The following is a 26,578-nucleotide window of genomic DNA, read 5'->3' as shown; positions in this document are numbered from 1 at the left end:
CAGTCACTGATCAACAGACGGACACATTTCTGTCATCACAGCTGCAGAAATAACAGTTCCTGGATCAGATGAATCAAATCAAAATATCACATTAACTTTGACATTTATCTAATAATATCTAATAATATCTAATAGAATTAACTCAACATATTTCATGTTTTACTTCATCAACTTGTTTTTAAATCTCAGACCTTCAACACAAAAAAAGTTGGGAGGGGAAAATGAACGAGTTAAAAAAGAAAAGTATGACTTCAACAGCTGACTGTGACCCTGTTCTGGTCCTAAATCAGCCTCCATGAGCTCCAGTTTGAGTTTAAAACCATGTTCCTCAGAGAAAGACTGGAAGGGATCTGCATATTTCTGCCTCTACAGAGCAGAATATCATTAAAGCATTCAGGGAATCTGGAGGAGTTTCAGTGTAAAGCTGGACCCCGTGACCTCTGACCCCTCAGACGCTGTCATTCAACAGCAGCTGATAGAAGCACACTTTGTACTTTTCTGTGACAGAAGAGTGTTGCATCTACCCTCTGAGATCATCTGTGAAGAAGAAGAATAACAGCTGAAACTCTTCATCAGTGTCAGAGCGTCTTTAAGTGAGGAGGAAACAAAGTGGGAAAAGGTCTGAGGTGTAGAAACGATGTTTGTTCACAGACTAAATGAAGCTGATGAGACACAACAGGAAGTTCAGAGAGTCTTTAGTGAAATAAAAGTAAAAGAAAACTGTACTAAATGTTCAGCAATTCTTCCATCGAGTTGTTCCAGGATTAAAGTCAGACTTCATCTGTGAAATAACCTTTTGTCCGGATCTTCAGTTTAAGCAAACAGTGACCCTTTCCACCCATTTGACAGTTTAAAACTCTTTCTATCTGCCCCGTTGTCCTGGTTACAGCTCATCAGAGCACACCTGCTCCTCACCTTCGGGCTCCTCGTCAGCCTGGTCCATCTCCAGTTTGGTCAGCAGGCTGACGAACCATTCGAAGGACTTCTGGTCCCTGTTGATCCAGATGAAGTCGACCTGCGTGTGGAAACGGGCTCAGACACGTGCGTGTGATGACATCATCGTGACGGCGTGTGATGACATCATCGTGACGGCGTGTTCTTACTTTGCGCAGCTTCATGTCGCTGTCTTTGATGTTCTCGCACCAGGAGTAGCTGCAGCTGGGACAGGTCTGCTTCCTCATCCGGTACCTGAGTCCAACAAAGAGCAGCTGGGTTTCAGAGCAGGTTCCCCTCAGAACCTGTGGAGTCCTGCCTCTTAACTGCCTTTAAGGGAAGTTTTTAGACCTTATTTCTGGCATGAAATACGTTCATCTGCTCACTGAGAACAGTTTGGTGAAAGTCGGCGTCCTTCAGAAGATATTTAGATAACTGGAGATCCATATAACGGAGTGAACGGGGCTTAGAGGATGCAGCCTCTAAATAAGGCATTATCTGTCTTTATTTCACCAATACTTTAAGAAGAATGAATGAATGAACGTGTGCTATAGCTCTGTTAGTTCATAGCTCTGTTAGCTCATAGCTGCTGTTAGCTCATAGCTCTGTTAGCTCATAGCTCTGTTAGCTCATAGCTGCTGTTAGTTCATAGCTCTGTTAGCTCAGAGCTGCTGTTAGCTCATAGCTGCTGTTAGCTCATAGCTGCTGTTAGCTCATAGCTCTGTTAGCTCATAGCTGGTGTTAGCTCATAGCTGCTGTTAGCTCATAGCTCTGTTAGCTCATAGCTCTGTTAGCTCATAGCTGCTGTTAGCTCATAGCTCTGTTAGCTCATAGCTGCTGTTAGCTCATAGCTCTGTTAGCTCATAGCTCTGTTAGCTCAGAGCTGCTGTTAGCTCATAGCTCTGTTAGCTCAGAGCTGCTGTTAGCTCAGAGCTGCTGTTAGCTCATAGCTCTGTTAGCTCATAGCTCTATTAGCTCATAGCTCTATTAGCTCATAGCTCTGCTAGCTCATAGCTGCTGTTAGCTCATAGCTCTGTTAGCTCATAGCTCATTCACTCCGGTAAGAACGTCCATCTTACTCAAAGTCGTCGTTCACGTTGTCAAAATCTGATAAATATCCTGCCATGTTGCACAAAACTATCAGCAGCAAACTCTGTGTGAAGTTAGCCGACTGTCACAGAGCACGGAGTGAATAAACTGTGCTGCAGGGGGGCGTGTGGATGAAGTGGTCCCAGTAGAGTGCCTGTGTAGAAATCCCTCCGTTAGCTCTCCTATAGCTGCAAGTAGCCACATAACAGCAGCTATGAGCTAACAGAGCTATGAGCTAACAGCAGCTATGAGCTAACAGCAGCTATAGGAGAGCTAATGGAGGGATTTCTACACAGGCACTCTACTGGGATGACATCATCGCCGCCCGCCGCTGCAGGAGTTCCCCTTTAGGAAGACATCTGATGTGATTTTGGCGCTTTTATATAAATAAAACTAAAGTGAATTGAAGTGAATCACCCTGCAATCAGCTGCTGTTTTCTCGCACATTTAGTTCCTGTGTGTTCAAACAGTGAGTTTCTGTGACCTGCTTTGTTTTGCAGTATGTTTTGTGTCTTTTTGTTGTCTTTAACCTCCTGCATTTATAACTCCAGGCCTTCCATGATCAACAGAAAGCAGTCAGGACTTTGCCAAAGCTCATTTCTAGAGTGAGTCTAGAAAAGCTTTGACCCATCCACAGCTTCAGGTTAAGCTGTGACTCAGTTTGATCTGTTTAACTTTGAACTTTAGATGTGGAAAAGAGAACAGGAGCGACAAAATGAACATTTTTCATACTTTTTCTACCAGGAAAATGCTCAAATTGAACTTTCCCACCTTTTCATGCCTCCTTTTTTCAAACTTTGGTTTGTTGGTAAATGTCTGAACGCCATCTCTGAGCTCTGAGCCGGTTCTAACCGGTGTGGCAGAGGCTCGGCGGACGGAGCAGTTTCTCACCGGTACATGATGCTCTGCAGGATGGAGGCAAAAGGCGTGATCCCAATTCCTGCTCCAATCAGGACAGCGTGTTCAGAGGCGAAGATCTGCCGGGTCGGAGTCCCGTAGGGTCCATCTACATAACACTGACACACACAGAATGAGCTGCAGTACCTGGTGGTTCTGTCCCGTTTTCAGCAGAACACTGACAACAAACTGCTGCTTATATCCACATCGATGCGCTTTGCTCTGATTGGTCCGCTGCTGGACTCTGCACCACGCTCGCCTGACCTCTGAGTCAGTGTCAGGTGGTCTGAGCGGGTCATGTTCAGAGTCAAACTGGACCACACCGAGCAGCTGCCGCAGATCATTATTCTCTGTGGCTTCATCGTTATCATTTCACACGCTGAAGCAGAACAAAGACGGTCCAAGACTGAGACTTTAGAAGCTAACTGCTAACTAACTAACTGCTAACTTACAGCTAACAGCTAACTTACAGCTAACTGCTAACTTACAGCTAACTGTTAACTTACAGCTAGCTGCTAACTTACAGCTAACTGTCAACTTACAGCTAACAGCTAACTAACTAACTGCTAACTTACAGCTAACTGCTAACTAACTAACTGCTAACTTACAGCTAACTGTTAACTTACAGCTAGCTGCTAACTTACAGCTAACTGTCAACTTACAGCTAACAGCTAACTAACTAACTGCTAACTTACAGCTAACTGCTAACTAACTAACTGCTAACTTACAGCTAACTGTTAACTTACAGCTAGCTGCTAACTTACAGCTAACTGTCAACTTACAGCTAACAGCTAACTAACTAACTGCTAACTTACAGCTAACTGCTAACTTACGGCTAACTGCCAACTTACAGCTAACTGCTAACTAACTACCTGCTAACTTACAGCTGGCTGCTAACTTACAGCTAACTGCTAACTTACAGCTAGCTGCTAACTTACAGCTAACTGCTAACTTACAGCGAGCTGCTAACTTACAGCTAGCTGCTAACTTACAGCTAACTGCTAACTTACAGCTAACTGCTAACTTACAGCTAACTGCTAACTTACAGCGAGCTGCTAACTTACAGCTAACAGCTAACTTACAGCTAACAGCTAACTTACAGCTAACTGTTAACTTACAGCTAGCAGCTAACTTACAGCTAACTGCTAACTTACAGCTAGCTGCTAACTTACAGCTAACTTCTAAACAACCAATCAGAACCAGAAGAGCTGAAGCACAGCAGAGAGGAAGGGGGAGGGGCCTATAAGACGCCCTGACCTTCCCAAAGTTACAGAGCTCTGTTCTGAAACATTTACCTTTATGTTGCAGAACCTGTGGTTCTCACCTAATTTGGCAGAAACCTGCAGATAAAAGAAGAAGCAGGTGATGAAGAATATTCACACTGTAGAAATGTAAAATACTTCCATCCAGGCAAAGACAAGAAAAGGACAAACACACAGAACCAGAATCCTGCAGTAACTCCATCTTTCAGCCAGTGAACGGGACGGTTCAAAGAAAGATTCAATAAAACAACCTCTTTATTGTTTTCTATCCTCCAGCAGAAAGGCGATGGAACAATAAAAAAGGCCCGAACAATGCAACAAATGGGTCAATCTGAGTCAGAACTATCTCAGAAAATCAGCCAAAGATGGACAAAGCCAGAACACGTGGGCTTGATTTGCTGGGGAGACATCTGACACAGACGGGGTTCACATACTTATAGATCGTATATTAGACAGATGTGGTCTAGTCCTGAATAACAGGCGAGGTGTGGACTCCTATAAGTCAGAAGAAGGCAGAAAACAAGAATAAACACAGAAGTTTTCTCCTCAACAGATGATTCCATCTACAGGTAAAGAGGCAGTTTGCTGTTGGATGGACTGAAGTCACCAACTTGACCACCAGATGGCAGTAACTGTCCATCCATCCATTTTCTAGACCAGGGATGTCAAACTCCGGTCCTGGAGAGACGTTTCCCTGCAGGTTTTAGATGTTTCACCTGATTCAGATAAATGCATCATCAGCAGACTTGTGCAGAATTTAACAATCTTTCATAGAGATCCATTTAATCTGAATCAGGTTTGTTGAAGCAGGGAAACATCTAAAACCTGCAGGGAAACGTCTAAAACCTGCAGGGAAACAGGTAAAACCTGCAGGGAAACATCTAAAACCTGCAGGGAAACGTCTAAAACCTGCAGGAAAACATCTAAAACCTGCAGGGAAACATCTAAAACCTGCAGGAAACATCTAAAACCTGCAGGAAACATCTAAAACCTGCAGGAAACGTCTAAAACCTGCAGGGAAACATCTAAAACCTGCAGGAAACATCTAAAACCTGCAGGGAAACATCTAAAACCTGCAGGGAAACATCTAAAACCTGCAGGGAAACATCTAAAACCTGCAGGGAAACGTCTAAAACCTGCAGGGAAACATCTAAAACCTGCAGGGAAACGTCTAAAACCTGCAGGAAACATCTAAAACCTGCAGGGAAACATCTAAAACCTGCTGGGAAACATCTAAAACCTGCAGGAAAACATCTAAAACCTGCAGGAAACATCTGAAACCTGCAGGGAAACATCTAAAACCTGCAGGGAAACGTCTAAAACCTGCAGGGAAACATCTAAAACCTGCAGGGAAACACCTAAAACCTGCAGGGAAACATCTAAAACCTGCAGGGAAACATCTAAAACCTGCAGGGAAACGTCTAAAACCTGCAGGGAAACGTCTAAAACCTGCAGGGAAACGTCTAAAACCTGCAGGGAAACATCTAAAACCTGCAGGGAAACGTCTAAAACCTGCAGGGAAACAGCTAAAACCTGCAGGGAAACATATAAAACCTGCTGGGAAACATCTAAAACCTGCAGGGAAACATCTAAAACCTGCAGGGAAACATCTAAAACCTGCAGGGAAACGTCTAAAACCTGCAGGGAAACATCTAAAACCTGCAGGGAAACGTCTAAAACCTGCAGGGAAACATCTAAAACCTGCAGGGAAACGTCTAAAACCTGCAGGGAAACATCTAAAACCTGCAGGGAAACAGCTAAAACCTGCAGGGAAACATCTAAAACCTGCAGGGAAACGTCTAAAACCTGCAGGGAAACATCTAAAACCTGCAGGGAAACATCTAAAACCTGCAGGGAAACGTCTAAAACCTGCAGGGAAACATCTAAAACCTGCAGGAAAACGTCTAAAACCTGCAGGAAAACATCTAAAACCTGCAGGGAAACATCTAAAACTTGCAGGGAAACATCTAAAACCTGCAGGGAAACGTCTAAAACCTGCAGGGAAACGTCTAAAACCTGCAGGGAAACATCTAAAACCTGCAGGGAAACATCTAAAACCTGCAGGAAAACATCTAAAACCTGCAGGAAACATCTAAAACCTGCAGGAAACATCTAAAACCTGCAGGGAAACGTCTAAAACCTGCAGGGAAACATCTAAAACCTGCAGGGAAACATCTAAAACCTGCAGGGAAACATCTAAAACCTGCAGGGAAACGTCTAAAACCTGCAGGGAAACAGCTAAAACCTACAGGGAAACATCTAAAACCTGCAGGAAAACATCTAAAACCTGCAGGGAAACATCTAAAACCTGCAGGAAACATCTAAAACCTGCAGGGAAACGTCTAAAACCTGCAGGGAAACATCTAAAACCTGCAGGAAACATCTAAAACCTGCAGGAAACATCTAAAACCTGCAGGAAAACATCTAAAACCTGCAGGAAACATCTAAAACCTGCAGGAAACATCTAAAACCTGCAGGGAAACGTCTAAAACCTGCAGGGAAACGTCTAAAACCTGCAGGGAAACATCTAAAACCTGCAGGGAAACATCTAAAACCTGCAGGGAAACATCTAAAACCTGCAGGGAAACATCTAAAACCTGCAGGGAAACGTCTAAAACCTGCAGGGAAACATCTAAAACCTGCAGGGAAACATCTAAAACCTGCAGGGAAACGTCTAAAACCTGCAGGGAAACAGCTAAAACCTACAGGGAAACATCTAAAACCTGCAGGAAAACATCTAAAACCTGCAGGGAAACATCTAAAACCTGCAGGGAAACATCTAAAACCTGCAGGAAAACATCTAAAACCTGCAGGGAAACATCTGAAACCTGCAGGGAAACATCTAAAACCTGCAGGGAAACGTCTAAAACCTGCAGGGAAACGTCTAAAACCTGCAGGGAAACATCTAAAACCTGCAGGAAAACATCTAAAACCTGCAGGAAAACATCTAAAACCTGCAGGGAAACATCTAAAACCTGCAGGGAAACATCTAAAACCTGCAGGAAAACATCTAAAACCTGCAGGGAAACATCTGAAACCTGCAGGGAAACATCTAAAACCTGCAGGGAAACATCTGAAACCTGCAGGGAAACATCTAAAACCTGCAGGGAAACACCTAAAACCTGCAGGGAAACATCTAAAACCTGCAGGGAAACATCTAAAACCTGCAGGAAAACATCTAAAACCTGCAGGGAAACATCTAAAACCTGCAGGGAAACATCTAAAACCTGCAGGGAAACATCTAAAACCTGCAGGGAAACATCTAAAACCTGCAGGGAAACGTCTAAAACCTGCAGGGAAACATCTAAAACCTGCAGGGAAACATCTAAAACCTGCAGGGAAACGTCTAAAACCTGCAGGGAAACATCTAAAACCTGCAGGGAAACATCTGAAACCTGCAGGGAAACATCTAAAACCTGCAGGGAAACGTCTAAAACCTGCAGGAAAACATCTAAAACCTGCAGGGAAACATCTAAAACCTGCAGGGAAACATCTGAAACCTGCAGGGAAACATCTAAAACCTGCAGGGAAACATCTAAAACCTGCAGGGAAACATCTGAAACCTGCAGGGAAACATCTAAAACCTGCAGGGAAACGTCTAAAACCTGCAGGAAAACATCTAAAACCTGCAGGGAAACATCTAAAACCTGCAGGAAAACATCTAAAACCTGCAGGGAAACATCTAAAACCTGCAGGGAAACATCTAAAACCTGCAGGGAAACATCTGAAACCTGCAGGGAAACATCTAAAACCTGCAGGGAAACGTCTAAAACCTGCAGGAAAACATCTAAAACCTGCAGGGAAACATCTAAAACCTGCAGGGAAACGTCTAAAACCTGCAGGGAAACATCTAAAACCTGCAGGAAAACATCTAAAACCTGCAGGGAAACATCTAAAACCTGCAGGGAAACATCTAAGACCTGCAGGGAAACATCTAAAACCTGCAGGGAAACGTCTAAAACCTGCAGGGAAACGTCTAAAACCTGCAGGGAAACGTCTAAAACCTGCAGGGAAACATCTAAAACCTGCAGGGAAACATCTAAAACCTGCAGGGAAACATCTAAAACCTGCAGGGAAACATCTAAAACCTGCAGGGAAACATCTAAAACCTGCAGGGAAACATCTAAAACCTGCAGGGAAACGTCTAAAACCTGCAGGGAAACGTCTAAAACCTGCAGGGAAACATCTAAAACCTGCAGGGAAACGTCTAAAACCTGCAGGGAAACATCTAAAACCTGCAGGGAAACGTCTAAAACCTGCAGAGAAACACCTAAAACCTGCAGGGAAACATCTAAAACCTGCAGGGAAACATCTAAAACCTGCAGGAAAACATCTAAAACCTGCAGGAAAACATCTAAAACCTGCAGGAAAACATCTAAAACCTGCAGGGAAACGTCTAAAACCTGCAGGGAAACATCTAAAACCTGCAGGAAAACATCTAAAACCTGCAGGAAAACATCTAAAACCTGCAGGAAAACATCTAAAACCTGCAGGAAAACATCTAAAACCTGCAGGGAAACGTCTAAAACCTGCAGGGAAACATCTAAAACCTGCAGGAAAACATCTAAAACCTGCAGGAAAACATCTAAAACCTGCAGGAAAACATCTAAAACCTGCAGGGAAACATCTAAAACCTGCAGGAAAACATCTAAAACCTGTTTAGAGACTGTCAGAAGGTTCTGGAAGAAGACAAATTCAGGTTCTGAGTCTAATATAATAATCTAATATTATATCTAATATTCTGTGGTCCGGACCTCTCCCCTCTCTGCTGGGCCCAGCTCATCTGCCTGGCGCTCCACGGGACCCTGACCTCCAGACTCCGAGGCCGCAGCCGCCCTGTACTGAGACCCGTTCTGACGGAGCATCATCAGCTCGATGCTCTGGTCCTCGTTGGATGCCACAGCTTCGTTGGGGTCCACAGAGGTCCACATGTGGTCCTGCTGGGGAACACAGAGCGGTGAGACTTGGTGAGGGAGCTGCAGAGACCCTCAGAGGTTCCTACCTGGAGCTTCCCCTGCTGCCTGCGCTTCCTCAGGCTGGTGGCCAGCCTCCTAGGACAGAGCGCGTGGCTCTGCGGCTGCCTGAAGTACTCGTACAGCCGGTTGGTCCACTGGCCCATGGAGCGCACATGAAGCCACAGAATGTCTGCAGGTCAGAGGTCAGAACAGAGGTCAGCATGTCTGATGCTGTCAAACAGAACCGTTCAGTGATTAAAAAATATGGTTCTAACAGCTTCCTACGATCCAACCTCACTCATGTTTCCCATCGTGTTGCATCAGCTTCCCTTTAATGACACTTTTTAATGGTTTGGGAACTGAGGACGCTGAACTGGGGGCTCTGTCCTACGGTCATGGGGGCTCTGTCCTACGGTCAGGGGGCTCTGTCCTACAGTCAGGGGGCTCTGTCCTACGGTCATGGGGCTCTGTCCTACGGTCACGGGGCTCTGTCCTACGGTCAGGGAGGCTCTGTCCTACGGTCACGGAGGCTCTGTCCTACAGTCAGGGGGCTCTGTCCTACAGTCAGGGGGCTCTGTCCTACGGTCATGGGGCTCTGTCCTACGGTCATGGGGCTCTGTCCTACGGTCACGGGGCTCTGTCCTACGGTCACGGGGCTCTGTCCTACAGTCAGGGGGCTCTGTCCTACGGTCACGGGGCTCTGTCCTACGGTCACGGGGCTCTGTCCTACGGTCAGGGAGGCTCTGTCCTACGGTCACGGAGGCTCTGTCCTACAGTCAGGGGGCTCTGTCCTACAGTCAGGGGGCTCTGTCCTACGGTCACAGGGCTCTGTCCTACAGTCAGGGGGCTCTGTCCTACAGTCACGGAGGCTCTGTCCTACAGTCAGGGGGCTCTGTCCTACAGTCAGGGGGCTCTGTCCTACGGTCACAGGGCTCTGTCCTACAGTCAGGGGGCTCTGTCCTACAGTCAGGGGGCTCTGTCCTACGGTCACAGGGCTCTGTCCTACGGTCACAGGGCTCTGTCCTACAGTCAGGGGGCTCTGTCCTACGGTCACAGGGCTCTGTCCTACAGTCAGGGGGCTCTGTCCTACAGTCACGGAGGCTCTGTCCTACAGTCAGGGGGCTCTGTCCTACAGTCAGGGGGCTCTGTCCTACAGTCAGGGGGCTCTGTCCTACGGTCACAGGGCTCTGTCCTACAGTCAGGGGGCTCTGTCCTACAGTCAGGGGGCTCTGTCCTACAGTCACGGAGGCTCTGTCCTACAGTCAGGGGGCTCTGTCCTACGGTCACGGGGCTCTGTCCTACAGTCAGGGGGCTCTGTCCTACAGTCAGGGGGCTCTGTCCTACAGTCAGGGGGCTCTGTCCTACGGTCATGGGGCTCTGTCCTACGGTCAGGGGGCTCTGTCCTACGGTCACGGAGGCTCTGTCCTACAGTCAGGGGGCTCTGTCCTACGGTCAGGGGGCTCTGTCCTACGGTCACGGAGGCTCTGTCCTACAGTCAGGGGGCTCTGTCCTACGGTCACGGGGGCTCTGTCCTACGGTCACGGGGCTCTGTCCTACAGTCAGGGGGCTCTGTCCTACGGTCAGGGGGCTCTGTCCTACGGTCATGGGGCTCTGTCCTACGGTCATGGAGGCTCTGTCCTACGGTCAGGGGGCTCTGTCCTACAGTCACGGGGCTCTGTCCTACGGTCAGGGGGCTCTGTCCTACGGTCATGGGGCTCTGTCCTACGGTCATGGAGGCTCTGTCCTACGGTCACGGGGCTCTGTCCTACGGTCACGGGGCTCTGTCCTACGGTCAGGGGGCTCTGTCCTACGGTCACGGAGGCTCTGTCCTACGGTCATGGGGCTCTGTCCTACGGTCACGGGGGCTCTGTCCTACGGTCACGGGGGCTCTGTCCTACGGTCATGGGGCTCTGTCCTACGGTCACGGGGCTCTGTCCTACGGTCACGGGGCTCTGTCCTACGGTCATGGGGGCTCTGTCCTACGGTCACGGGGGCTCTGTCCTACGGTCACGGGGCTCTGTCCTACGGTCATGGAGGCTCTGTCCTACGGTCATGGGGGCTCTGTCCTACGGTCATGGGGCTCTGTCCTACGGTCACGGGGGCTTTGTCCTACGGTCACGGGGCTCTGTCCTACGGTCATGGGGGCTCTGTCCTACGGTCATGGGGCTCTGTCCTACGGTCACGGGGGCTCTGTCCTACGGTCACGGGGGGCTCTGTCCTACGGTCAGGGGGCTCTGTCCTACGGTCACGGGGGCTCTGTCCTACGGTCACGGGGGCTCTGTCCTATGGTCATGGGCCTCTGTCCTATGGTCATGGGCCTCTGTCCTATGGTCACGGGGCTCTGTCCTATGGTCACGGGGCTCTGTCCTATGGTCACGGGGCTCTGTCCTATGGTCATGGGCCTCTGTCCTATGGTCATGGGCCTCTGTCCTATGGTCACGGGGCTCTGTCCTACGGTCACGGGGGCTCTGTCCTACGGTCATGGGCCTCTGTCCTACGGTCATGGGCCTCTGTCCTATGGTCACGGGGCTCTGTCCTATGGTCACGGGGCTCTGTCCTATGGTCACGGGCCTCTGTCCTATGGTCACGGGCCTCTGTCCTATGGTCACGGGGCTCTGTCCTATGGTCACGGGGCTCTGTCCTATGGTCACGGGGCTCTGTCCTATGGTCACGGGCCTCTGTCCTATGGTCACGGGCCTCTGTCCTATGGTCACGGGGCTCTGTCCTATGGTCACGGGGCTCTGTCCTATGGTCACGGGGCTCTGTCCTACGGTCACGGGGGCTCTGTCCTATGGTCACGGGGCTCTGTCCTATGGTCACGGGGCTCTGTCCTATGGTCACGGGGCTCTGTCCTATGGTCATGGGCCTCTGTCCTATGGTCACGGGCACTCTGTCCTATGGTCATGGGCCTCTGTCCTATGGTCACGGGGCTCTGTCCTATGGTCACGGGGCTCTGTCCTATGGTCATGGGCCTCTGTCCTATGGTCATGGGCCTCTGTCCTATGGTCATGGGCCTCTGTCCTATGGTCACGGGGCTCTGTCCTATGGTCATGGGCCTCTGTCCTATGGTCATGGGCCTCTGTCCTATGGTCACGGGGCTCTGTCCTATGGTCACGGGCCTCTGTCCTATGGTCACGGGCCTCTGTCCTATGGTCATGGGCCTCTGTCCTATGGTCACGGGGATCTGTCCTATGGTCACGGGGCTCTGTCCTACGGTCATGGGGGCTCTGTCCTATGGTCATGGGGGCTCTGTCCTATGGTCATGGGGGCTCTGTCCTATGGTCATGGGGGCTCTGTTCAGGGGCTTCTTCTGAGTGGATGCATGGTTGTCCCTGCGGTGGGCTGTTCAGTGCTCCGGGGGGATTGCTGGCAACCTGGGTATTGGGGCCCTCTCTGCCTGCCTCTGGTTTTCCTGGTGGTTCTCCAGATGGTTCTCTTCCTGGTTTGTAGGATGTTTTCTGTTTGGTTTATAGCAGCTAGTTCCCCGGTTGTGTCTTGTTCTTCTCATTGTCTTCTCATGTGATTTCTTTGCATCTCTTTCTAGTTTCCTTCTTTTTCTTTGCCCCCCCCCCCCCCCCCCCCCCCCCGTTATTAATATGTAGAAAGTATTTGAAGAAGACAAATAAAAAGCATCGAGAGGAGTTTTCCATTCATAAAGCTTCCCCTGGCAAAGCAAATGTGTTTGGGATAACACGGTATTCAGATTAGAACCATTAGAAATAAAGAAAGTTCCTGCACCAACCTGACTGCTCGGGGGCGCTGCTGATGGTGAACGGGTGCCACTCGTACTTGGCTATCACCGGGATGTTGATGTAGATGTAATCTCCGGGTTTGAAGTGGAAGAACTGAGGACGTCTGATCACCAGGTGAGTCACCTGCAAGTCAGAAAAAACACCATCTGACATCTGATGGGCCAGAGGTTTTTTTCTAAAATCCATGATTATGACAAATTAATTTCAAAAGGCTATATCTTAAAACTGATAGGAGATAGAGACTTTCTGTAAATTAGAGAAATGTTGAGGATGACCCAAAGTTTATGTAGGAAGCAAATTGACACACCTAATTTGCATATTATGACGTCATGGCGTGGCGGCCATCTTGGATTATAGAATTTTTATGAAATTTTCATTGTTTCAATGATGAAATGCAGCCTTTTTCCCCAAATATGTCCCTATGAATGTCTGTACTATATTCAATATTATATATTCAATGTGCCAGACAATGCAAAATGTTCAGGGAAATAGCAAAGAGTAAACCAACACTGTGAATTATTTCTAGTAAATGGCCGATAACCTCATGTCTGCTTGCAGAGGTCAAAATAGGCCCAAGCCTATCCATCCAGGTGACACTGTTTGTAGTTTTTTATGGTGTGATACCTCTCATTGCATGGTACCACACAAAGACCCCCCCCCCACACTGCCTACACCTGCATTTTGTCTGACGGCGGCCAGACTTGTGACTGTTTTATTGTCATCGGCTCAGTTTTTTTGGGCACCTTGGAGGGCAGCAGGTCAACCTCCACGATGTAAAGACCTCCCATTCGGGATACAGCGATCCCCACGATCTTCTCCAGCAGGAAGACCAGACCTGGAACCACGAACCACTTCCAGAAGTTTGCACAGTGGATGATGAGCAGGACCCAGACCCAAATGTAGGACAGGTGAGACCAGTAGAAGACCTGCAGGAGACACAGCATCAGAGCCTTGAACGAGCTGAGAACTTCCTCCAGCCTGGTCCACATGGTGCCCCGGGCCTCACCTCAAAGTGTCCGCTGCGCCGGACGAAGGTGCTGGAGCAGAACACCATGAGGAGGATCAGCAGCTGCAGGACGACCCCGGTCAGCGACGCCGTCCCCTTCACCCAGCCGATCCCCGGCCGAGTGGTCAGCAGGTACTCCCAGAGGCTGAAGCCGCTCTGCTCCGACTGCTGGGCTGAGACACAGCAGCAGGACACGGGTCAGAACCTCAGAACCAAACAGGGACTTAGAGTTCTGGTTCCACGCGTTAGAGTCTCAGAGGACACAGAACTGTTTACGTTTTCTCTTTCAGGCTATGGCGTAACCACGCATTCTTTGGGGGGGTCGTGTCGCCCCCAATATTGAGAAAATACCAACCTGTCCCCCCCAATATACAGCAGAAAATATGTAAAATGCATGTTCTCCTGTTATGAACCCTGTCAAGGGATCGGTCTCTTGTTTTGTCTTATTTATTTTCAACTTATTTCCGTGTGTTACCATGGTAACGTAACGGCTGCGCCGCGGTCGCCGTTGTTGATGCTAACACTCTAGTCAATGAGAGTGACGTCACCGGGCGCGCCGCCGTCTCAGCAGCGGCTCAACCGCGCCAAGCTCAACAGTGTTACCATGGGAACGTAACGGCTGCGCCGCGGTCGCCGTTGTTGATGCTAACACTCTAGCCAACTGTTAACACTCGCTAACAGTCAATGAGAGTGACCCACCGGCGCCGCCGTCTCAGCAGCGGCTCTCCTTATCTTTACGTTGGACTTCTACTTTTGACGGAGCCGCTGCTCAACAGAGCAGATTGTACCAGAACAGGAAATCCGACACAGAATCAACAAAATAAACTTCCGCCCCCTTTCAAAATAAAAGAACTTAAAACAAAAATAACATTAGACTATTAGACTTTTCATTGTTAATGCACATTTTGAGACATTGACACAATAGAAATTAACTTAAAAGTCCTCAGCACATTTTTTGTTAAAGGAAAAGTCTGTAATTTGTTACATCATTAGTTATTAAAATATTTCCATAAACATGCTTTGGGTATTTGGTCGTTTTCCATTGGAAGCTGTCCTATTTGCTACAGAACTACTGGAAGAGCATAATTGTAATTGGTAGGTGTGTTTAAGGTCAGTAAACAGTAAGCAGCTAACCAAAACAAAGTGGGGGGGCAGTCACTGTCTCGGAGAAATTACACTATTCCTTTAGATGTGAACTTACATGGTCAATGTAGTCCTCTAAACTATGTTCTAAATGTCCAATTTTTCATATAGAAATAAAGAATTGTAGATAATGCACTCAACAATTTTGTTTTTCTTGGACCCCCCCAATGTCTAAACCATGGTTACGCCCTTGCTTTCAGAGACAGATAAAAGATCTGAGAAGAAGTTCAAATCAAGTCCGGGTTTTGTTCAGAGTTCTGGAGGATTGGACCGAGTCAGGACTTCAATGAGAGCAAACAGATCAATGAGATTGATCGGTTCTGCAGGACTAACAGTCCAACGAAAAGTTTCTGTTTCAACATATTTTTGCTTCTGGTCTGATCTGAAGTCACTCCTGATGGGCCCCATTAGAACCAGAACCAGAACCAGCCCTGACCCGAATGGGACAATCAGAAAACTGCAGGTGAGTCAGAGGCCATTTGTTTGATGTGTTCAGGTTCTGATCCGTGTTCTGATTTGGGCCCAACGTGTCCTGACATCTTTTTTTACCGGGTCTGTGTGTGTGCGTGTACCGAAGTTGATGACGTGCGCAGCAGTGTGCACCAGCGTGAAGCCGAAGATGGCGAAGCCCACGATCTGATGCAGCAGGATGTTCTGGTCCAGAGGTAAGATCTTCATGACCCAGGTGGCCCTGAGCCAGGTCAAACAGCGACGCAGCATCAGCACCTGAACACACAGAGGAGCTGCAGGTCAAAGAGGTTCCTGCTGCTGCTGGGCTCCTGATTGGTTGTCCAGGGTGGTCTCTTCAGGTTAGCACATGCTAAATATAGACGGCAGTTGTTCTTCATGCAACATTCTCTAACCAATCAGAACAGACCGGGCGTGACAGGAGGCAGGTCTTAAAGAGGAACTCCGGTGTTTTAAACCTGATTTCACCAATACTTTAAGAAGAATGAATGAATGAACGTGTGCTATAGCTCTGTTAGCTCATAGCTGCTGTTAGCTCATAGCTCTGTTAGCTCATAGCTGCTGTTAGCTCAGAGCTGCTGTTAGATCATAGCTCTGTTAGCTCATAGCTGCTGTTAGCTCATAGCTCTGTTAGCTCATAGCTGCTGTTAGCTCATAGTTGCTGTTAGCTCATAGCTCTGTTAGCTCATAGCTGCTGTTAGCTCATAGCTGTTGTTAGCTCATAGCTCTGTTAGCTCATAGCTGCTGTTAGCTCATAGCTGCTGTTAGCTCATAGCTCTGTTAGCTCATAGCTGCTGTTATGTGGCTACTTGCAGCTATAGGAGAGCTAACGGAGGGATTTCTACACAGGCACACTCTACTGGGCCCACTTCATCCACACGCCCCCCTGCAGCACAGTTTATTCACTCCGTGCTCTGTGACAGTCGGCTAACTTCACACAGAGTTTGCTGCTGATAGTTTTGTGCAACATGGCAGGATATTTATCAGATTTAGACAACGTGAACGACGACTTTGAGTAAGATGGACGTTCTTACCGGAGTGAATAAACTGTGCTGCAGGGGGGCGTGTGGATGAAGTGGTCCCAGTAGAGTGCCTGTGTAGAAATCCCTCCGTTAGCTCTCCTATAGCTGCAAGTAGCCACATAACAGCAGCTATGAGCTAACAGAGCTATGAGCTAACAGCAGCTATGAGCTAACAGAGCTATGAGCTAACAGCAGTTAGCTGCAGTACCAGAGCGTCTCTGAGCCTAAACCCTGTTAAAAGTAGCTGCCGTACCAGAGCGTCTCTGAGCCTAAACCCTGTTAAAAGCAGCTGCCGTACCAGAGCGTCTCTGAGCCTAAACCCTGTTAAAAGTAGCTGCCGTACCAGAGCGTCTCTGAGCCTAAACCCTGTTAAAAGTAGCTGCCGTACCAGAGCGTCTCTGAGCCTAAACCCTGTTAAAAGTAGCTGCCGTACCAGAGCGTCTATGAGCCTAAACCCTGTTAAAAGTAGCTGCCGTACCAGAGCGTCTCTGAGCCTAAACCCTGTTAAAAGCAGCTGCCGTACCAGAGCGTCTCTGAGCCTAAACCCTGTTAAAAGCAGCTGCCGTACCAGAGCGTCTCTGAGCCTAAACCCTGTTAAAAGCAGCTGCCGTACCAGAGTGTCTCTGAGCCTAAACCCTGTTAAAAGCAGCTGCCGTACCAGAGCGTCTCTGAGCCTAAACCCTGTTAAAAGTAGCTGCCGTACCAGAGCGTCTCTGAGCCTAAACCCTGTTAAAAGTAGCTGCCGTACCAGAGCGTCTCTGAGCCTAAACCCTGTTAAAAGCAGCTGCCGTACCAGAGCGTCTCTGAGCGTAAACCCTGTTAAAAGTAGCTGCCGTACCAGAGCGTCTCTGAGGGTAAACCCTGTTAAAAGTAGCTGCCGTACCAGAGCGTCTCTGAGCCTAAACCCTGTTAAAAGTAGCTGCCGTACCAGAGCGTCTCTAAGCCTAAACCCTGTTAAAAGTAGCTGCCGTACCAGAGCGTCTCTGAGCCTAAACCCTGTTAAAAGCAGCTGCCGTACCAGAGCGTCTCTGAGCCTAAACCCTGTTAAAAGTAGCTGCCGTACCAGAGCGTCTCTGAGCCTAAACCCTGTTAAAAGTAGCTGCCGTACCAGAGCGTCTCTGAGCCTAAACCCTGTTAAAAGTAGCTGCCGTACCAGAGCGTCTCTGAGCCTAAACCCTGTTAAAAGTAGCTGCCGTACCAGAGCGTCTCTGAGCCTAAACCCTGTTAAAAGCAGCTGCCGTACCAGAGCGTCTCTGAGCCTAAACCCTGTTAAAAGTAGCTGCCGTACCAGAGCGTCTCTGAGGGTAAACCCTGTTAAAAGAAGCTGCCGTACTAGAGCGTCTCTGAGGGTAAACCCTGTTAAAAGCAGCTGCCGTACCAGAGCGTCTCTGAGCCTAAACCCTGTTAAAAGTAGCTGCCGTACCAGAGCGTCTCTGAGTGTAAACCCTGTTAAAAGCAGCTGCCGTACCAGAGCGTCTCTGAGCCTAAACCCTGTTAAAAGCAGCTGCCGTACCAGAGCGTCTCTGAGCCTAAACCCTGTTAAAAGTAGCTGCCGTACCAGAGCGTCTCTGAGCCTAAACCCTGTTAAAAGTAGCTGCCGTACCAGAGCGTCTCTGAGCCTAAACCCTGTTAAAAGCAGCTGCCGTACCAGAGCGTCTCTGAGCCTAAACCCTGTTAAAAGCAGCTGCCGTACCAGAGCGTCTCTGAGCCTAAACCCTGTTAAAAGCAGCTGCCGTACCAGAGCGTCTCTGAGCCTAAACCCTGTTAAAAGCAGCTGCCGTACCAGAGCGTCTCTGAGCCTAAACCCTGTTAAAAGTAGCTAAAGTACCAGAGCGTCTCTGAGCCTAAACCCTGTTAAAAGCAGCTGCCGTACCAGAGCGTCTCTGAGCCTAAACCCTGTTAAAAGCAGCTGCCGTACCAGAGCGTCTCTGAGCCTAAACCCTGTTAAAAGCAGCTGCCGTACCAGAGCGTCTCTGAGCCTAAACCCTGTTAAAAGTAGCTGCCGTACCAGAGCGTCTCTGAGCCTAAACCCTGTTAAAAGTAGCTGCCGTACCAGAGCGTCTCTGAGCCTAAACCCTGTTAAAAGCAGCTGCCGTACCAGAGCGTCTCTGAGCCTAAACCCTGTTAAAAGTAGCTGCCGTACCAGAGCGTCTCTGAGCCTAAACCCTGTTAAAAGTAGCTGCCGTACCAGAGCGTCTCTGAGCCTAAACCCTGTTAAAAGCAGCTAAAGTACCAGAGCGTCTCTGAGCCTAAACCCTGTTAAAAGTAGCTGCCGTACCAGAGCGTCTCTGAGCCTAAACCCTGTTAAAAGCAGCTGCCGTACCAGAGCGTCTCTGAGCCTAAACCCTGTTAAAAGTAGCTGCCGTACCAGAGCGTCTCTGAGCCTAAACCCTGTTAAAAGTAGCTGCCGTACCAGAGCGTCTCTGAGCCTAAACCCTGTTAAAAGCAGCTGCCGTACCAGAGCGTCTCTGAGCCTAAACCCTGTTAAAAGCAGCTGCCGTACCAGAGCGTCTCTGAGCCTAAACCCTGTTAAAAGTAGCTGCCGTACCAGAGCGTCTCTGAGCCTAAACCCTGTTAAAAGCAGCTGCCGTACCAGAGCGTCTCTGAGCCTAAACCCTGTTAAAAGTAGCTGCCGTACCAGAGCGTCTCTGAGCCTAAACCCTGTTAAAAGCAGCTGCCGTACCAGAGCGTCTCTGAGCCTAAACCCTGTTAAAAGCAGCTGCCGTACCAGAGCGTCTCTGAGCCTAAACCCTGTTAAAAGCAGCTGCCGTACCAGAGCGTCTCTGAGCCTAAACCCTGTTAAAAGCAGCTGCCGTACCAGAGCGTCTCTGAGCCTAAACCCTGTTAAAAGTAGCTAAATTACCAGAGCGTCTCTGAGCCTAAACCCTGTTAAAAGCAGCTGCCTTACCAGAGCGTCTCTGAGCCTAAACCCTGTTAAAAGTAGCTAAAGTACCAGAGCGTCTCTGAGCCTAAACCCTGTTAAAAGCAGCTGCCGTACCAGAGCGTCTCTGAGCCTAAACCCTGTTAAAAGTAGCTGCCGTACCAGAGCGTCTCTGAGCCTAAACCCTGTTAAAAGTAGCTGCCGTACCAGAGCGTCTCTGAGCCTAAACCCTGTTAAAAGTAGCTAAAGTACCAGAGCGTCTCTGAGCCTAAACCCTGTTAAAAGTAGCTAAAGTACCAGAGCGTCTCTGAGCCTAAACCCTGTTAAAAGCAGCTGCCGTACCAGAGCGTCTCTGAGGGTAAACCCTGTTAAAAGCAGCTGCCGTACCAGAGCGTCTCTGAGCCTAAACCCTGTTAAAAGCAGCTGCCGTACCAGAGCGTCTCTGAGCCTAAACCCTGTTAAAAGCAGCTGCCGTACCAGAGCGTCTCTGAGCCTAAACCCTGTTAAAAGCAGCTGCCGTACCAGAGCGTCTCTGAGCCTAAACCCTGTTAAAAGTAGCTGCCGTACCAGAGCGTCTCTGAGCCTAAACCCTGTTAAAAGCAGCTGCCGTACCAGAGCGTCTCTGAGCCTAAACCCTGTTAAAAGTAGCTGCCGTACCAGAGCGTCTCTGAGCCTAAACCCTGTTAAAAGTAGCTGCCGTACCAGAGCGTCTCTGAGGCTAAACCCTGTTAAAAGCAGCTGCCGTACCAGAGCGTCTCTGAGGCTAAACCCTGTTAAAAGCAGCTGCCGTACCAGAGCGTCTCTGAGGCTAAACCCTGTTAAAAGCAGCTGCCGTACCAGAGCGTCTCTGAGCCTAAACCCTGTTAAAAGTAGCTGCCGTACCAGAGCGTCTCTGAGCCTAAACCCTGTTAAAAGTAGCTAAAGTACCAGAGCGTCTCTGAGCCTAAACCCTGTTAAAAGTAGCTGCCGTACCAGAGCGTCTCTGAGCCTAAACCCTGTTAAAAGCAGCTGCCGTACCAGAGCGTCTCTGAGCGTAAACCCTGTTAAAAGCAGCTGCCGTACCAGAGCGTCTCTGAGGGTAAACCCTGTTAAAAGCAGCTGCCGTACCAGAGCGTCTCTGAGCCTAAACCCTGTTAAAAGTAGTTGCCGTACCAGAGCGTCTCTGAGCCTAAACCCTGTTAAAAGCAGCTGCCGTACCAGAGCGTCTCTGAGCCTAAACCCTGTTAAAAGTAGCTGCCGTACCAGAGCGTCTCTGAGCCTGAACCCTGTTAAAAGCAGCTGCCGTACCAGAGCGTCTCTGAGCCTAAACCCTGTTAAAAGCAGCTGCCGTACCAGAGCGTCTCTGAGCCTAAACCCTGTTAAAAGCAGCTGCCGTACCAGAGCGTCTCTGAGCCTAAACCCTGTTAAAAGCAGCTGCCGTACCAGAGCGTCTCTGAGCCTAAACCCTGTTAAAAGTAGCTGCCGTACCAGAGCGTCTCTGAGCCTAAACCCTGTTAAAAGCAGCTGCCGTACCAGAGCGTCTCTGAGCCTAAAGCCTGTTAAAAGTAGCTGCCGTACCAGAGCGTCTCTGAGCCTAAACCCTGTTAAAAGTAGCTGCCGTACCAGAGCGTCTCTGAGCCTAAACCCTGTTAAAAGCAGCTGCCGTACCAGAGCGTCTCTGAGCCTAAACCCTGTTAAAAGCAGCTGCCGTACCAGAGCGTCTCTGAGCCTAAACCCTGTTAAAAGCAGCTGCCGTACCAGAGCGTCTCTGAGCCTAAACCCTGTTAAAAGCAGCTGCCGTACCAGAGCGTCTCTGAGCCTAAACCCTGTTAAAAGCAGCTAAAGTACCAGAGCGTCTCTGAGCCTAAACCCTGTTAAAAGTAGCTGCCGTACCAGAGCGTCTCTGAGCCTAAACCCTGTTAAAAGCAGCTAAAGTACCAGAGCGTCTCTGAGCCTAAACCCTGTTAAAAGCAGCTGCCGTACCAGAGCGTCTCTGAGCCTAAACCCTGTTAAAAGTAGCTGCCGTACCAGAGCGTCTCTGAGCCTAAACCCTGTTAAAAGTAGCTGCCGTACCAGAGCGTCTCTGAGCCTAAACCCTGTTAAAAGCAGCTGCCGTACCAGAGCGTCTCTGAGCCTAAACCCTGTTAAAAGCAGCTGCCGTACCAGAGCGTCTCTGAGGCTAAACCCTGTTAAAAGCAGCTGCCGTACCAGAGCGTCTCTGAGCCTAAACCCTGTTAAAAGTAGCTGCCGTACCAGAGCGTCTCTGAGCCTAAACCCTGTTAAAAGTAGCTGCCGTACCAGAGCGTCTCTGAGCCTAAACCCTGTTAAAAGTAGCTGCCGTACCAGAGCGTCTCTGAGCCTAAACCCTGTTAAAAGCAGCTGCCGTACCATGACGAAGGTGCAGTTGAAGTTGAGGCACTGGCCGCAGCCCTTGGCCACCATGAACCAGGCGCTGCCGTAGCTGTGCTGCAGCACGGCGAAGATGAAGAGCAGCAGGTTGAGGAGGGCGTACATGCACAGGAACAGCAGCTTCCGGCTGTTGTTCTGCCAGTAAGCTCGGGTCAGGTACCGGGGGGTCTGATGCTTCTTCTGATCCTGTTCTGGAGGCTTCAGCCAGTTAGCAGCGCTGCAAAAAGTTAATTTGGACTGGTTAAAGGTGTCTGTAAAGAATGAAGAATCTTCCTCAGAGTAAGTCATGGAGTTCCTCAGGGTTCTGTGCTTGGACCGATTCTTTTCACTTTATACATGCTTCCATTAGGTAACATTATGAGCGTAGAGTTCAGGAAGCAGACCCCCTCTCTACCTTTAAGATCAGGCTGAAACTTTCCTTTCTGATAAAGCTTATAGTTAGGGATGGCTCAGGTGAGCCTGAAACATCCCATAGTTCTGCTGCTATAGGCCCAGCCTGCTGGGGGAGCTCCCATGATGCACCTCTCCCCCCTCCATGTACATACAACAGCCACAAAACACACAAAACAACCACAAAAATACACAAAGCAGCCACAAAGACACACAAAACCACCACAAAAATACACAAGGCAGCCACAAAACACACAGGGCAGCCACAAAGACACAAAACAACCACAAAGACACACAAAACAGCCACAAAGACACACAAGGCAGCCACAAAGACACACAAAACCACCACAAAAATACACAAGACAGCCACAAAGACACACAAAACCACCACAAAAATACACAAGACAGCCACAAAGACACACAAAACAGCCACAAAGACACACAAGGCAGCCACAAAGACACACAAAACCACCACAAAAATACACAAGACAGCCACAAAGACACACAAAACTAACACAAAAATACACAAGACAGCCACAAAGACACACAAAACCACCACAAAAATACACAAGACAGCCACAAAGACACACAAAACAGCCACAAAGACACACAAGGCAGCCACAAAGACACACAAAACCACCACAAAAATACACAAGACAGCCACAAAGACACACAAAACAGCCACAAAGACACACAAAACAGCCACAAAGACACAAGACAGCCACAAAGACACACAAAACAACCACAAAGACACACAAGGCAGCCACAAAGACACACAAGGCAGCCACAAAAACATACAAAACCACCACAAAAATACACAAGACAGCCACAAAGACACACAAAACAGCCACAAAGACACAAGACAGCCACAAAGACACACAAGACAGCCACAAAGACACACAAAACAGCCACAAAGACACACAAAACAGCCACAAAGACACACAAGACAGCCACAAAGACACACAAAACCACCACAAAAATACACAAGACAGCCACAAAGACACACAAAACAGCCACAAAGACACAAAACAGCCACAAAGACACACAAGACAGCCACAAAGACACACAAAACAGCCACAAAGACACACAAAACAGCCACAAAGACACAAAACAGCCACAAAGACACACAAGGCAGCCACAAAGACACACAAAACCACCACAAAAATACACAAGACAGCCACAAAGACACACAAAACAGCCACAAAGACACACAAGGCAGCCACAAAGACACACAAAACAGCCACAAAGACACACAAGACAGCCACAAAGACACACAAAACAGCCACAAAGACACACAAGACAGCCACAAAGACACACAAGACAGCCACAAAGACACACAAAACAGCCACAAAGACGCACAAAACAGCCACAAAGACACACAAGACAGCCACAAAGACACACAAAACAGCCACAAAGACACACAAAACAGCCACAAAGACACAAGACAGCCACAAAGACACACAAAACAACCACAAAGACACACAAAACAGCCACAAAGACACACAAAACAGCCACAAAGACACAAGACAGCCACAAAGACACACAAAACAACCACAAAGACACACAAAACAGCCACAAAGACACACAAAACAGCCACAAAGACACACAAGGCAGCCACAAAGACACACAAAACCACCACAAAAATACACAAGACAGCCACAAAGACACACAAAACAGCCACAAAGACACACAAAACAGCCACAAAGACACAAGACAGCCACAAAGACACACAAAACAACCACAAAGACACACAAGGCAGCCACAAAGACACACAAGGCAGCCACAAAGACATACAAAACCACCACAAAAATACACAAGACAGCCACAAAGACACACAAAACAGCCACAAAGACACAAGACAGCCACAAAGACACACAAGACAGCCACAAAGACACACAAGACAGCCTCAAAGACACACAAGACAGCCACAAAGACACACAAAACAGCCACAAAGACACACAAGACAGCCACAAAGACACACAAAACAACCACAAAGACACACAAGGCAGCCACAAAGACACACAAGACAGCCACAAAGACACACAAGACAGCCACAAAGACACAAAAAACAACCACAAAGACACACAAGGTAGCCACAAAGACACACAAGACAGCCACAAAGACACACAAAACAGCCACAAAGACACACAAAACAGCCACAAAGACACACAAGACAGCCACAAAGACACACAAGACAGCCACAAAGACACACAAGACAGCCACAAAGACACACAAAACAGCCACAAAGACACACAAAACAACCACAAAGACACACAAGACAGCCACAAAGACACACAAGACAGCCACAAAGACACACAAGACAGCCACAAAGACACACAAGGCAACCACAAAGACACACAAGACAGCCACAAAGACACACAAGACAGCCACAAAGACACACAAGACAGCCACAAAGACACACAAAACAGCCACAAAGACACACAAGACAGCCACAAAGACACACAAAACAGCCACAAAGACACACAAGACAGCCACAAAGACACACAAGACAGCCACAAAGACACACAAGACAGCCACAAAGACACACAAAACAGCCACAAAGACACACAAAACAACCACAAAGATACACAAGACAGCCACAAAGACACACAAGACAGCCACAAAGACACACAAGGTAACCACAAAGACACACAAGACAGCCACAAAGACACACAAGACAGCCACAAAGACACACAAGACAGCCACAAAGACACACAAAACAGCCACAAAGACACACAAGACAGCCACAAAGACACACAAAACAACCACAAAGACACACAAAACAACCACAAAGACACACAAGACAGCCACAAAGACACACAAGACAGCCACAAAGACACACAAAACAGCCACAAAGACACACAAAACAGCCACAAAGACACAAGACAGCCACAAAGACACACAAAACAACCACAAAGACACACAAAACAGCCACAAAGACACACAAAACAGCCACAAAGACACACAAAACAGCCACAAAAATACACAAGACAGCCACAAAGACACACAAAACAACCACAAAGACACACAAGGCAGCCACAAAGACACACAAGACAGCCACAAAGACACACAAAACAGCCACAAAGACACACAAAACAGCCACAAAGACACACAAGACAGCCACAAAGACACACAAGGCAGCCACAAAGACACACAAAACAGCCACAAAGACACACAAGACAGCCACAAAGACACACAAAACAGCCACAAAGACACACAAAACAGCCACAAGGACACACAAAACAGCCACAAAGACACACAAAACAGCCACAAAGACACAAGACAGCCACAAAGACACAAAACAACCACAAAGACACACAAGGCAGCCACAAAAATACACAAGACAGCCACAAAGACACACAAAACAGCCACAAAGACACACAAAACAGCCACAAAGACACAAGACAGCCACAAAGACACACAAAACAGCCACAAAGACACACAAGACAGCCACAAAGACACACAAAACAGCCACAAAGACACACAAAACAGCCACAAAGACACAAGACAGCCACAAAGACACACAAAACAACCACAAAGACACACAAGGCAGCCACAAAGACACACAAAACAGCCACAAAGACACACAAAACAGCCACAAAGACACACAAAACAGCCACAAAGACACAAGACAGCCACAAAGACACACAAAACAACCACAAAGACACACAAAACAGCCACAAAGACACACAAAACAGCCACAAAAATACACAAGACAGCCACAAAGACACACAAAACAACCACAAAGACACACAAGGCAGCCACAAAGACACACAAGACAGCCACAAAGACACACAAAACAGCCACAAAGACACACAAAACAGCCACAAAGACACACAAGACAGCCACAAAGACACACAAGGCAGCCACAAAGACACACAAAACAGCCACAAAGACACACAAGACAGCCACAAAGACACACAAAACAGCCACAAAGACACACAAAACAGCCACAAGGACACACAAAACAGCCACAAAGACACAAGACAGCCACAAAGACACACAAAACAACCACAAAGACACACAAGGCAGCCACAAAGACACACAAGACAGCCACAAAGACACACAAAACAGCCACAAAGACACACAAAACAGCCACAAAGACACACAAGATAGCCACAAAGACACACAAAACAGCCACAAAGACACACAAGGCAACCACAAAGATACACAAAACAACCACAAAGACACACAAGGCAACCACAAAGATACACAAAACAACCACAAAGACACACAAGACAGCCACAAAGACACACAAGACAGCCACAAAGACACACAAGACAGCCACAAAGACACACAAGACAGCCACAAAGACACACAAAACAGCCACAAAGACACACAAGACAGCCACAAAGACACACAAAACAACCACAAAGACACACAAGGCAGCCA

The 26,578-nt window shown here is 48.3% G+C and overlaps 1 protein-coding gene across 1 annotated transcript in view; it reads right to left on the bottom strand.

Moving 5' to 3' along the window:
- nox5 (NADPH oxidase, EF-hand calcium binding domain 5) overlaps nucleotides 1-26,578 on the bottom strand; it is a 46,599-nt gene that overhangs the window by 11,630 nt on the left and 8,391 nt on the right. Inside the window, exons 4-14 of the mRNA XM_072385313.1 lie at nucleotides 21,776-22,013; nucleotides 15,610-15,763; nucleotides 14,157-14,162; nucleotides 13,895-14,067; nucleotides 13,632-13,814; nucleotides 12,879-13,011; nucleotides 9,184-9,326; nucleotides 4,215-4,259; nucleotides 2,914-3,038; nucleotides 1,104-1,188; nucleotides 916-1,015 (exon numbers count right to left, since the gene is read on the bottom strand). Coding sequence (XP_072241414.1) covers nucleotides 916-1,015; nucleotides 1,104-1,188; nucleotides 2,914-3,038; nucleotides 4,215-4,259; nucleotides 9,184-9,326; nucleotides 12,879-13,011; nucleotides 13,632-13,814; nucleotides 13,895-14,067; nucleotides 14,157-14,162; nucleotides 15,610-15,763; nucleotides 21,776-22,013 — 1,385 coding nt within the window. The remainder of the gene's footprint in view (nucleotides 1-915; nucleotides 1,016-1,103; nucleotides 1,189-2,913; nucleotides 3,039-4,214; nucleotides 4,260-9,183; nucleotides 9,327-12,878; nucleotides 13,012-13,631; nucleotides 13,815-13,894; nucleotides 14,068-14,156; nucleotides 14,163-15,609; nucleotides 15,764-21,775; nucleotides 22,014-26,578) is intronic.

This window comes from Leuresthes tenuis, unplaced genomic scaffold (genome assembly GCF_036924035.1).
Source record: "Leuresthes tenuis unplaced genomic scaffold, fLeuTen1.0.hap1 SCAF_5, whole genome shotgun sequence".
NCBI classification, from domain to species: domain Eukaryota; kingdom Metazoa; phylum Chordata; class Actinopteri; order Atheriniformes; family Atherinopsidae; genus Leuresthes; species Leuresthes tenuis.
The sequence above is the reverse complement of the archived record's forward strand: the minus strand, read 5'-3'. Positions and strand labels throughout refer to the sequence as shown.